Below are 12,889 nucleotides of genomic sequence, written 5' to 3' on the forward strand. Positions count from 1 at the left end.
ACACACACACACACACACACACACACACACACACACACACACACACACACAAAGGGTCACAGACTTAAAGGTAAAATGCAAAACTATCAAACTCTTAGAAAATAACATGGGAGGAAGTTTAGATGATCTTGGGTTTGATGATAACTTTTCAGATACAGCATCAAAGGCATGATCCATGAAAGAAAAAATTAATCAGCTAGAGTTCATGAAAATTAAAAATTTCTGCTCTGTGAAACGACAGTGTGAAGAGAATGAAAAGGCGAGCCACAGATTGGGAGAAAATATATGTAAGAGGCCTACCTGATAATAGATTAATATACAAAATATAAAAAGAACTCTTAAAACTCAACAATAACCCAATTAAATAACCTGATTAAACAAATAACCCGATTAAAACAAATAACCTGATTAAAAAATAGGCCAAAGACCTTAACAGACACTTCAATAAAGAAGATACACAGATGGCAAATAAGTATATGAAAAGATGCTCCACAGTCATGCATCAAAGAAATGCAAATTAAAACAATCAGATACAACTACACACCTATTAGAGTGGTCAAAATCCAAAAACACTCACATCACCAAATGCTGGTGAGGATGTGCAGCAACAGAAACTTATTCACTGTTGGTCTGAATGCAGAATGGTCCAGCTACTTTAGAAACAAACGTGGCAGTTTCTTACAAAACTAAACTTACTCTTACCTTACAATCCAGTAATCATGCCCCTTGGTATTTACTCAAAGGAGATGCAAACTTATGTCCACACTTGTGCACAGATGTTTATAGCAGCTTTATTTATCATTCCCAAATGTGGGAGTGACCAACAAACCTTTCAGTAGGTGAGTGGATAAAGCATGGTATGTCCAGACAGTGGACTGTTTTTCAGCGCTAAAAAGAGATTAGCTACCAAGCTATGGAAAGACACACTACGAAGTGAAAGAAGCCAACCTGAAAATGCAACATTCTGTATGATTCTAACATATAACATTATGGAAAATGCGAAACTATGGAGACAAGAAAGATCAGTGGTTACCAGGGGTTAGGAAGGAAAAGAGGATAAATAGGCAGACACTAATTTTAGGGCAATAAAACTATGCTGTAGATAATATAATGGTAGAAATATGACATTCTACATTTGTCAAAATCCACAGAATGTACAATACCAAGAGTAAACCCTAATGTAAACTATGAACTCTGGGTGATGATGTGTCAATGTAGGTACATCAATTGTAACAAATGCATCATCCTGGTGGGTGATGGTGATAACAAGGGAAGCTATGCATGTGTGGGGACATGGAAAATACCTGTACCTCCCTTTCAATTTTGCTGTGAACCTAAAACTGTTCTAAAAAATGAAGTCTTTTTAAAAAAGGAAAAATATCCACTAGAATGTTAATAACAACATTATTTATGTTTTATTTTATATTTGAGAGAGAGAGAGAGAGAATGCAAGCAGAGAAGGGGCAGAGAGACAGAAACAGAATCTGAAGCAGGCTCCAGGCTCTGAGCTGTCAGCACAGAGCCCAACGTGGGGCTCAAACTCATGAGCAGTAAGATCATAACCTGAGTCAAAGTCAGATGCTTAATCAACTGAGTCAACCAGGCACTCCAACAGCATTATTTATAATAGGGAACAAAGAGAAACAATGATTACGCCTAAAAGCAGTGAGGAAGTTAATTATGACATCCAGATTATAGAATAATATGCATTCATTAAATGACAGTATTTAATGATATGGCAAAAAAAATTCTATTAAATGAAAAAAGCAAGTTATAAAACAGCATGCATAATTAATACTGTTTTTACTCTTTGAAATATATTTATGCAGTGAAATAAGTGGGAAGAAGTGAAGCAAAAATTGAAGTGTTATCTTTACAAGGGACAATTATGGGAAATTTTTATTTTCTATTTATTTTTTAATTAAAAAATAATAATGCATTATGTTTATGGTTTATAAACATTATAAGGGTGCCTGGGTGGCTCAGTCAGTTAAGTGTCCAACTTTGGCTCAGGTCATGATCTCACAGTTCACAAGTTCAAGCCCCATGCCAGGCTCTGTGCTGACAGCTGAGAGCCTGGGGCCTGCTTTGGATTCTGTGTCTCCCTCTCTCTCTGCCCTTCCCCCACTCATTCTCTCTCTCTCAAAAATAAACATTAAACATTTTTAAAAAGTTATAAACATCATTATAAAAATTAAGTGGCTCAGTAGATACTAGTTAAGTAGATATTATCATCCTTAAGAAGGGACCATTTTTTGCTGTTGGCCTGGCAAAAAGTATAATGCCTCTTCAAATGTATTAGAGGTTTGGTAAGTCCTTGACGACTAGATCAACAGAATGAATAATGGCCTCAGAATATCTCAACACATAATTTCACTACTCCCATTTATTCTACTAGACATTCTTACCTAAAGAACATCCAAATAGTCTCTGGTAATTAAGCACATTGTTACTGCCTTTGGGTAAGCAGTGTTTGAACTGAACTCTAAGAGTGCCCTCTGGTGGCTCACTGACAATGCTTTTCTATCAGCTTGAGGTGTGTTAATCCACCTCATCAATGGAACCATGCGAACTGGAAAATTTTTCACGACTGAATGAATTCCCTTTAAAGGACCATCCCACCTTATGCAGTTTTTAAATTTCTAGAAAAAAGGAGACAAGTAAGTGGACCTTTGCTAAAATTTTTGTGATGGTGGATAAGTTACTACCCCTGGGGTAGAGAATGGAAGGAGCAGAGAGGAAGGAGGTGATGGTGGTGATGGAATATGTACTTACTTAGCAAACTAAATAACAGCAATCCATGAAAGCCAAAATTCTAGCATCTACAGTATTAACCTGTAGTTCCAGTACAATAAAATCAAAGTTAATTCTCCAAAGCATTGACATGTGGATGTGTGGTTTGGGCATCTTACAATCAAACAATCTCTATTTAGTACATCTTTGTACTTAGAAAAAAAGTTTTTAATTAATTTAATTATTCTTTATTCTTCCTACTTTTATAATGTGGCATATCTCAATCTTTGTAAAAATTTGGATATAAATCAACTGGAAAAAAATCTAATCATTTTTCAAAAATATGTCACTGAACATGGCTGGTAAATATTTAAAATTTCTGATTCGTAAGTTCTATCAACCTGTTTTTCTTTGCTCTTTCCCCCACATTAATATATTAATGATAAAAGGAAGCCACTTAAAAACATTTCCTTTTGGTAACAGAGGGTGGCCATTATTACTTCCTTAATCCTTTCCTATTTATTATTCCTTACATTTTTACTGAATACTTGAAACTTCAGAGAGAGTTCCTCTATTAAAAGAACTAGATTAAAGAATAGACTTTTTATTTTATTTTTTAAAAGTTTTTATTTATTTTGAGAGAGAGAGCACGTGTGCACATGTCGGGGAAGGGCAGAAAGAGAGGGAGACAGAAAATCTCAAGGAGCTTCATGCTGTCAGTGCAGAGCCTGATGTGGGGCTCAAACTCATAAATTGAGATTTGGGATTATGACTTGAGCCAAAATGCAGAGTCAGACACTTAACCGACCAAGCCACCCAGGCATCCCAAAACAACAGACTTTAAATGAAGTTTTCATTTCAATGAATTTCATTTCAATTTTACTTCAATGAAACCATTTTCCACATCAGATTTTAAAATATCACAAATATTTTACAAGTTTCAATAAAGCACCTTTCCACCTTCTTAAAAGATTCCTCACGTCCTAAACAGAAATCACAGGGGCAGCAATGCCATTAAGGATCACATATAAGGTGGTAGTGACAACCAACAGCAAAATAATCAATTAACATTCTCATCACACTAGTGATATTAACATTTTAACCACAGAGTTGCATGTGTTCTGAAGCTAGCATAATTTCTAAAACAGCCAGAAAAAAAAAATTTAAAACAAATTCTGTAATATCCTTTCAAGGAAAGTACATTCTTGGGTAAAAGAAAATAACCCTTTGTCACTGTAATGCACAGTAGAAAGGCTCTGGAACCAGACCATTTGGGATCCTGGCTCTCCCACTCCACTTGCTAGGTAAGTGGAGTTCAAAGTCACTTGGCCTTACCTATAAAGTAGGAATGATGATCTTTTTTCAAAGGATTATTGTGAGAATTTAATAATAATGTATATATATGTAAAGGACCTAGCAAGCAGTAGAAACTAATTAAAATGTAACTACAGTTAACCCCTGAACAAAGGGGTTAGGGGTACCAATCCCCATTGCAGTCAAAAACCCATGTCTAACTTTTGACTCCCCAAAACTTTAATTACTAATAGCCTATGATGACTGGTAGCCTCACCGATTAACATAACTGATTAACATGTATTTTGCATGTTATATGTATTTTATATTCTTATATTGTTACAATAATGCTGGGGAAAAGAAAATGTTACTAAGAAAATCTTAAGAGAAAATACATTTACAGTACTGTACTATATTTATCAAAAAAAATTCTGTGTATAAGCAGACCAGTTCAAACTCATGTGGTTCAAGGGTCAACTAGAATTTATTTCCTAGAAGCCACAAGAAAGAAAACATCATAACATTTATTTTCTGGGTGGACCCCATGAGTTTCTTTTCAAAGACAATTAAAAAATCTCCCTGTGAAGGAGAACCATGCACATTTTTATGAATCATATTTGTACTAACAATATTTGGCTGATAATGTAAAAATACTTAATCACAACTAGATACATAAAAATAAATGGTATACCTTAATATCTCAAAGGCAAGATAAGATGAAGTAGGTTTCCGCATATAAGAATGTCAAATCCACAATTACCTAAGATATATAAAGAAATTGACATTCTAAGACATTCTAAGACATAAAAAGACATTTTATTATTGTTTTGCTACATAACAGTGAATACACTCAATTGCATTTTCTCAAATGGCAAATAAGACACAAGATAACATCTCTGATTCCTGAAAACCTCAATATCATCTGTCTTTTGGAGGATCCAGTTTCCTACGACGTCTATGATACCTTGAAAAGAAGAAAATATTTAAGGTATTATTTTAGTAAATGTTAACTGTTCCTGATAAAAATATAAAATTTCTATGATTAGTTTGCTGTTCATTAGCACTCAACGAAATCAACAAAACCTAATACATATATATATATACATATACGCTGTTAGATATAGTTTATACATACTTAGCTAGATAAATATTTCTTAATAGGAAGCCACATTTCCCCACTGTGGGAATTGTTTTCTACTAATTAAGCATTTTGGAAAGGATTTTGCAGCTGTTGAGGTTAATTTCAATATGGTAACCTGGGTAATTAATCCTTAATTAAAAACGAATAATTGTCTTTATCGTAAAGAAACAGCACATCATGAACGTGCTGAGCATGCTCTATTAAAGTTTTATTCAAAAGGGAATGTCTTCCCCTACATGGAGCCCTCTTAAGCTACAAAATTATATTTTAATATACAATAGGATACAATCAGTAATATGTTTACAGAAAAATGTACAAGGTCACAAAAAAATGAAAGAAATGCAAATTCTAAGTGAGGAAACTTTTACTTGTTTTTGCAATCACAAATATTTTAAAAAATCATAATTCCCAACCCAAGCACAGGTGTGATGAAATAAGCACCATCAGATATGATTGGTTAACGTATTAATTGGTAAAATACTCAGGAAAAGCAGTGTGGCAATATATATATCAAAAAACTTTTTAAAATAGTCTTTACTTTTAATCTAGTAATTCCTCTTCTGGAAATCTATTCTAAAACACATAGAAAAATAGTTAAAATATTAACTATTTCAATACTAAAATATATTAAATATTTAAATATTAAATATTAATCAGGGAGGGGGAGATACAGGATGCACATTTACATATACAGTAGGATTAAGACCATATAAAAATAGGCAAACTAACAAAACTTATTAAAAGAGAAATATGAAATGCATTGTTACCAGTGATTGAGTCATTTTACCATGAAGAATTTTTCTTTTTGCTTCTTTGCATTTCCTTATTTTCTTTCTTAAGAGAATTTCTGCATAGAGTACATGTGTTTATGGTGATGAGTTCTCTTCAAAAATTCCCTTTAGGCCAGATTTTGGCAAGTTGGCCCGAGTTATTTACTTTTTTGCTAATGTGGAAACCCAATGTAAGGATTTCTATACCATAAATAGTAAGCCATGTATCTTGCACTCTTTAGCTGTGATTAAGATATCAAAAGCATTCTTTTTGCTTATCTTATGGTTTCATATGGGCAAGTTTCCTATACGTTGTTTTTTTTATACTGATTTTTTGAAAACTGACAAAACACAGAAATTACGTTGATAAAATGAAGTACATCTATCTACAAAAACACAGAACATTAAGTTGTAGAATAATATACATATAGTGTAATATACATATATTTTCTACATGTACTTATACTGGCACAGAAAAAAACTCACCATTTTCTTAAGCTCTCCAGTTATATGCCAGATAATCAAGGTTTTACTAGTGCCACCCTGAAAGGTGGGGTCTCTCAAAGCAACTAGTCACCAGAATAGGGGTTTGGGAAGTCACAATTTCTTAGGATGCATGAATTTCAATTTCTGCTACAATCACTAGCCAGAAGCAAGCACCTTGATTATAGGGTGCCCTTATAACTTACCATTCAGACCTGGACTCTGGAGAGAATTAAAAACCCACCCTATTAATAATTAACAAAACAACGAAACCAAGACTCTTCCTGGAAAACCAAGACATATTGTTACCCTTCTTCAACTACACAATGATTCAGTGACATCTGAAATACTTGTCCACAGTTCTTAATCGAGAGCAGAACTTTATCTCCTGGTTCACAACACAGCTGGATGTTCAAATCTGTTTCCTACTGATGGTAGTAACTAATTTTTGTGGGCTCCATGGAAAAATATTAAAATAGTTATTTAAATAAAGTAGTACTGCTATTCATATATTTATAGGATTGCCCTATATTTTGAGAAATTTCAAATTATTTTCCAAATCCTTACTTTCCCTCCAGCCTCCTTTCAATCCTTCCATCCTTCTTTCTTTCAACATAACTTGACATCTAGTAGTGCTGTTAGCTTACTATCTTCTTTTTTAAGAGGTATTATGAGAATGAGTATCATTTATTCATTCATTTATTTTTAAATATATGGACATCTACTATGTGCCGGGCACTACTTCTAGGTGCTCAGAATTCTGTAGTACACAAAACAAGACAAAATCTCCACCCTTATAAGGCTGACATTCCAGTGCAGGAGACAGGAAAACAAGTAAGTTAGCCAGGGAAGGTTTCAGAAAGAAAAAACCCAAAGTGAGAAAGTTAGCTTTGCTGATACCAGCAAGAGAATTCTACAGAGACTGAACAGCAAGTATAAGGGCTTTGAAGGAAAGGCATGTTCAAGGAAGAGCAAAAAGGCCACATGGCTGGAACAGAGTGAACAAGGAAGAGAACAAAAGAAAATGAGAATGGAGATGTAATGGAGGATCAGATCACACATGTTCTTATACGTAATAGTTAAGGCCTTTAGCTTTTTTTCTGGGTAAGATGGGAAACTGTTGGAAGGTTTTCAACAGAAAAATTATAAGAACTAAGTGAAATTTTAACAGGGTTACTCTGGCAATGTGCTAACAACAGACAGTAGGGAAGCAAAGCAGAAGCAGGGAGACTAGTTAAGTGACTTCAAAAAACCAGACAAAGGGTGGTCACATGGAGCAGGATGGTGGCAGAAGGAATGGTGATAAATGGTCGAATGTGGACACATTTTGGGAGACAGAGCTAACAGGATTTGCTGAGAGACCATACGCTGGGTGTGAGACAAAGAGAAGAATCAAGAATGGCACCAAGGTTTCTGGTCCAAGCAATGAGAAGAATGGAGCTAGCATTAACTGAGATAGGGAAGGCTGCAGGAGAAGCTGGTTTGTGGCGGACCATCAGAAGCTCAGTTAGAGACATATTAAGTTAGGGTTGCCTATTAGACATGTGGATATACAGTTGGAGCTGGATATACAGTTCTGGAGATCAAGGAACAGGGCTTGGCCAGAGATTAAACTGGGAACTATCAAGGATGCCTAGGTCACTCAGTCAGTTAAGGTCAGACTCTTGATTTCAGCTCAGGTCATGAGTCTCAGGTCTGAGTTTGTGAGATTGAGCCCTTCATCGGGCTCTGCACTGACAGCATGGAGCCTGCTTGGGATTCTCTCTCTCCCTCTCTCTGCCCCTCCCCCACACAGGTGCTGGTGCTCTCTCTAGCTCTCTCTCAAAATAAATAAATAAAGTTAAAAAAAAAAAAAAGAATTGGGGCTTTGCAGACGCCACCACCCTGGAGCCGCCCATGCTGCCCAGCCATGGTCAACCCCACCATGTTCAACATCTCCATGGATGGTGAGCCCTTGGGCTCCATATCCTTCAAGCTGTTTGCAGACAAAGTTCCAAAAATGGCAGAGAACTTCCATGCTCTGAGCATTGGGGAGAAAGGACTTGGTTATAAAGGTTCCTGCTTTCACAGGATTATTCCGGAATTTATGTGCCAGGGTGGTGACTTCACAAGCCATGATGGCACTGGCGGCAGGTCCATCTATGGGGAGAAACTTGATGATGAGAGTTTCATCCTGAAGCACACAGGTCCTGGCATCTTGTCCATGGCAAATGCTGGACCCAACACAAATGATTCCGAGTTTTTCACGTGCACTGCTAAGACTGAGTGGTTGGATGGCAAGCACGTGGTGTCTGGCAAGTTGAAGGAGGGCATGAATATTGTGGAAGCCATGAGGCATTTTGGGTCCAGAAATGGCAAGACCAGCAAGAAGATCACCACTGCTGACTGTGGACAATTCTAAAAAATTTGATTTGTGTTTTACCTTAACTACTAGACCATTCCTTCTGTAGCTTGGGAAAGCACCCCTCCACCTCCATCTGTCAAAATCTCCTATAATCTTTGTGTTCTTGCAGCAGTTTCACGGGTTCCATGTTTTCCTTACTCCCCTCCAAGTCTAGCTGGATTGCAGAGTGAAGATTATGATAATGAAATAAAAGTTAAACAACAACAACAACAAAAAAGAGAGTTGGGAGCCATCAGCATACAGAAGATATTCAAAGCCATGAGACTGGATAAGATCACTACCTTGGAAAATGGGACAGAAAAGAAGAGAGAACCAAGGACTGATCTTTGGGCACTCCAAAATTTATTGATAAAGGAGATGAAAAGGAATCAGTAGGAGAAACTATACTAGTATATGAACTTTAGATATATATAAATAGTTTCAATGAAGCTATTAAGGTTGAATTAATGAGAAAAATAACAGATAACCCAAATACAACTATTAGGGACTCTGTAACACTGCTAAAATGATATGTTTCGGAAAGAGTTATAACAGAAAGAATGTTCCATCACTTCTGATGTTTTTCATGCCAACTGAGGAAGACTGAAAGAAAGGAAAAACATCCTGTACACAAATGCTATACATAAGAGCACAGATGACATACTTGTTTCCTGAGTACTAGCAACCCTAAGGGCCAACAGGAGATACTGCTGCGGTGCAGGGCAAAGCCACTCAGAATCAGGTCCTCAACAACTATTTACGAAGGAGATATCTAATGCAAACTGCTGTTGAGAATATGGAAAAAAAATGGATTTGCATAATGGGTAGCCTTCAAAGAACATGTTCAAAGCCCCATGACTTCAGGTGAATATGATGTAATAGCTAAGCTAGTTTAATTTGTTTTCATACCCGTAGTATTATCAAACAGGAAGTAGCAGGAACCACATGGTTATCTATTAAAATCAGCCTCGGCACAAATGACTATAAAAATAGTCATTCAGGCAAAGGCAAAACATAAGGAACTAAAAGTTCGATTTAACTGCAAACCCAGTGTCCTGGGTTTCCTCATTATCTATCTCCCACACTAAAAATTTAAGTAGTTCTGGCACCCAATCTCAGCATTAAGCTCAAACCTAGGAAGAATCTTTGAATTGCCTTCCCAAAGTAAGTAGGATCACCAGGATCAGGAAAAGGCAAAAAGCAATTCACAAATTTCGCAATAACAATATTAACTTTAGATTTCCAGACTTGAGATAATCTAATCACCAATGTTTTTGGCCACTGGGCTATTTCGGCATTGACTGCATACAGTCACACTACCTACACTTCCAACCCACCCACTTTGGGGGAGGCCATTAATTAAATGTATGTAGGTTCAGGACTGAATGAAGTGAGGCAACACCCTGGGATCATAAAGCCACTGCTGACCTTGATTAAGAATTTGATAATAAGAAACAACTTACTCTACCTGTGACCCTATCAAATAAAAGGAAAATTGAATAAACTCACATAACTTGATAGCTAAACTCTGGGAATAAAACTTCTAAGAATCACTGAGAAATTTACCAGTGGACCATCCCCAAAACTACCATAAATAAAGTACCAAAGAAAAACTGAACACCTTCAAGAAGCTATGGACATAATTAGTAAGATATATTTCATCAAACAGCAACTGAGTACCCACACACTGTATTAAGAATACTGTATTAGAGAGCATGTGGAAAACTACAAAAGATGTATTCCTGATGAAGAGAAAATAGTCTAGAGCAGGAGATGTAGACAAAAAATTACCCATAAATACAAATATAACACTAACATATATCCAGCCATCTACGGTTATATATAGTTGTGCTAACAGGGAAACTATTAGCTGTGTGTGTGTGTGTGTGTGTGTGTGTGTGTGTGTGTGTGTGTGTGTATAACTATGTGCTACAGTCAAAATGACTATAATCAAATTAAATTTCATGGAAAAAGTAAGCTAAGAGCAAATGGTAGAAAAATGAAAGTACCAAAAATCAAAGGAAACAGCATTTAAGATGGCTTGACTGAAATGAAAAGTCAGATTGGACAAAAAAGTAAAATCCAAAAGTAAAATTCTACTTCTAAGAAACCCACTTGAAATATAAAGACAAAGGTTAAAAGTCAAAGAAAAGAGGGGCACCTGGGTGGCTCAGTCAGTTAAGCATCCAACTCTTGGTTTTGGCTCAGGTCATAATCTCATGGTTCATAAGCTGGAGCCTCACATTGGACTCTGCTGACAGTGCAAAGCCTGCTTGAGATTCTCTCTCTTCCTCTCTCTCTCTCTCTCTCTCTCTCTCTCCTGCACTCTCTCTCTCTCAAAATAAATAAATAAACTTAAAAAAAAAGTAAAGGAACAGAAACAGATCATGTAAATGATAATCAAAATAAGTCTGGATAGGCTATATTAATACTCAACAAATTATCCTTCAGAATAAGAAATACTACCAGCAATAAATAAGAAGACTTCAGGGGTGCCTGGTTGGCTCAGTCAGTTAAGTGTCCAACTCTTGCTTTCAGCTCAGGTCATGATCTTACTGTTCATGGGTTCAAGCCCCACATAAGACTCGGCACTGATAGTACGGAGCCTGCTTGGGATTCTCTGTCTCCCTCTCTCTCTGCCCCTCCTCTGCTCTCCCTCTCTCTCTCAAAAATAAGTAAACATTAAAAAAAAAAAAAAGACTTCATAAAGATAAAGGTGTCAATTCATCAAGAAGCTATAATAATTACAAATGTATATACAATTAATAACACAGTTTCAAAATATATGAAGACAAATAGAATTGGGAGAAGAAACAGAAGAACCCACAAATATAGCTGTAGATTTCCATATCATTCTAATAATAACTGATTAAATAGAAAATTAGTAAGGGTATAGAAAACTTGAACCACACTCCCAGCCAAGTAGACCTAACTGATATTTTTAGAATACTACCAGAGGCAATGGCAGAATATACACCTACTTTTCAAATGTATGTGAAACATTCACCAAGACAGACCATAATCTGGGCCATAAAACAAATCTTAATCAATTTAAAGACTGAAATCATATAAAGTATGTTTTGTGATCACAACAGAATTAAACTAGAAACCACTAACAGAAAAGTAACCCATGGTTCAAAGAAGAAATCATAAGAGAAATTAGAAAACATTTTGAACTAAATGAAAGTAAAAACTATCAAAATTTGTGGGATGCAGCTAACGCAGTACTTAACAGGAAATTTATAGCATTAAAAGATTAAACGAAAAAAGAAGACAGGTGGGGCGCCTGGGTGGCTCAGTTGGTTAAGCATCCGACTTCAGCTCAGGTCATGATCTCACGGGTCTGTGAGTTCAAGCCCTGTGTCAGGATCTGTGCTGACAGCTCAGAGCCTGGAGCCTGCTTCGGATTCTATGTCTCCCTGTCTCTCTGCCCCTCCCCCATTCATGCTCTGTTTCTCTCTGTCTCAAAAATAAATAAACATTAAAAAAAATTTATAAAAAAGAAGACAGGTTTCTAAACAACAAGCCTTTAGAAACTAGAAAAGGAACTAATTACATCCAGGGTAAGCAGAAGGAAGGAAATAACAAGGGTCAAAAATAGAAAACAGAAAGACAACAGAATCAATTAAACCAAAAGCTGATTCTCAAAAACCTCAACAAAATAACAATACCAGGAATGAGAGAAGTGACATCACCACACACTAGTGTAGCAGTGTGTATAATAAAGGAATATTATAAACTATGTGCAAATAAATTCAATAATTTAGGTGAAATGGGCAAATCCCTTGAAAGATACAAACTACCAAAGCTTACTCAAAAAGAGAGAAATTAAACAGCCCTATCTATCAAGCACAGAAATTGAATGCAGTGAGAAATCTTTTCACAAAGAAAATCCCATATCTAGATGATTTCACTAGTAAATTCTAACATTAAGAAATAATACCTATTCTGGGAATGCAAGCTGGTGCAGCCACTCTGGAAAACAGCATGGAGGTTCCTCAAAAAACTAAAAATAGAACTACCCTATGACCCAGCAATTGCACTATTTGGCATTTATCCACGGGATACAGGTGTGCTGTTTTGAAG

General features: G+C 36.1%; 2 protein-coding genes across 2 annotated transcripts in view; one reads left to right on the forward strand and one right to left on the reverse strand.

The window, feature by feature from the left end:
• Positions 1–3,595: 3,595 nt before the first annotated feature.
• Positions 3,596–12,889, reverse strand: part of MRPL42 (mitochondrial ribosomal protein L42) — a 35,026-nt gene continuing 25,732 nt past the window's right edge. The window contains exon 6 of the mRNA XM_040491237.1: positions 3,596–4,990. Coding sequence (XP_040347171.1) covers positions 4,945–4,990 — 46 coding nt within the window. The 3' untranslated portion in view covers positions 3,596–4,944. The remainder of the gene's footprint in view (positions 4,991–12,889) is intronic.
• On the forward strand, positions 8,193–8,880 carry LOC121040620 (peptidyl-prolyl cis-trans isomerase A-like). The gene has a single exon (XM_040491238.1). It carries the CDS (start codon positions 8,330–8,332, stop codon positions 8,819–8,821), a length of 492 nt encoding a protein of 163 aa, XP_040347172.1. The 5' UTR covers positions 8,193–8,329; the 3' UTR covers positions 8,822–8,880.

The sequence above is a fragment of the Herpailurus yagouaroundi genome, unplaced genomic scaffold, assembly GCF_014898765.1.
Source record: "Herpailurus yagouaroundi ecotype Mexico unplaced genomic scaffold, PumYag 182, whole genome shotgun sequence".
In the NCBI taxonomy this organism is placed as follows: domain Eukaryota; kingdom Metazoa; phylum Chordata; class Mammalia; order Carnivora; family Felidae; genus Herpailurus; species Herpailurus yagouaroundi.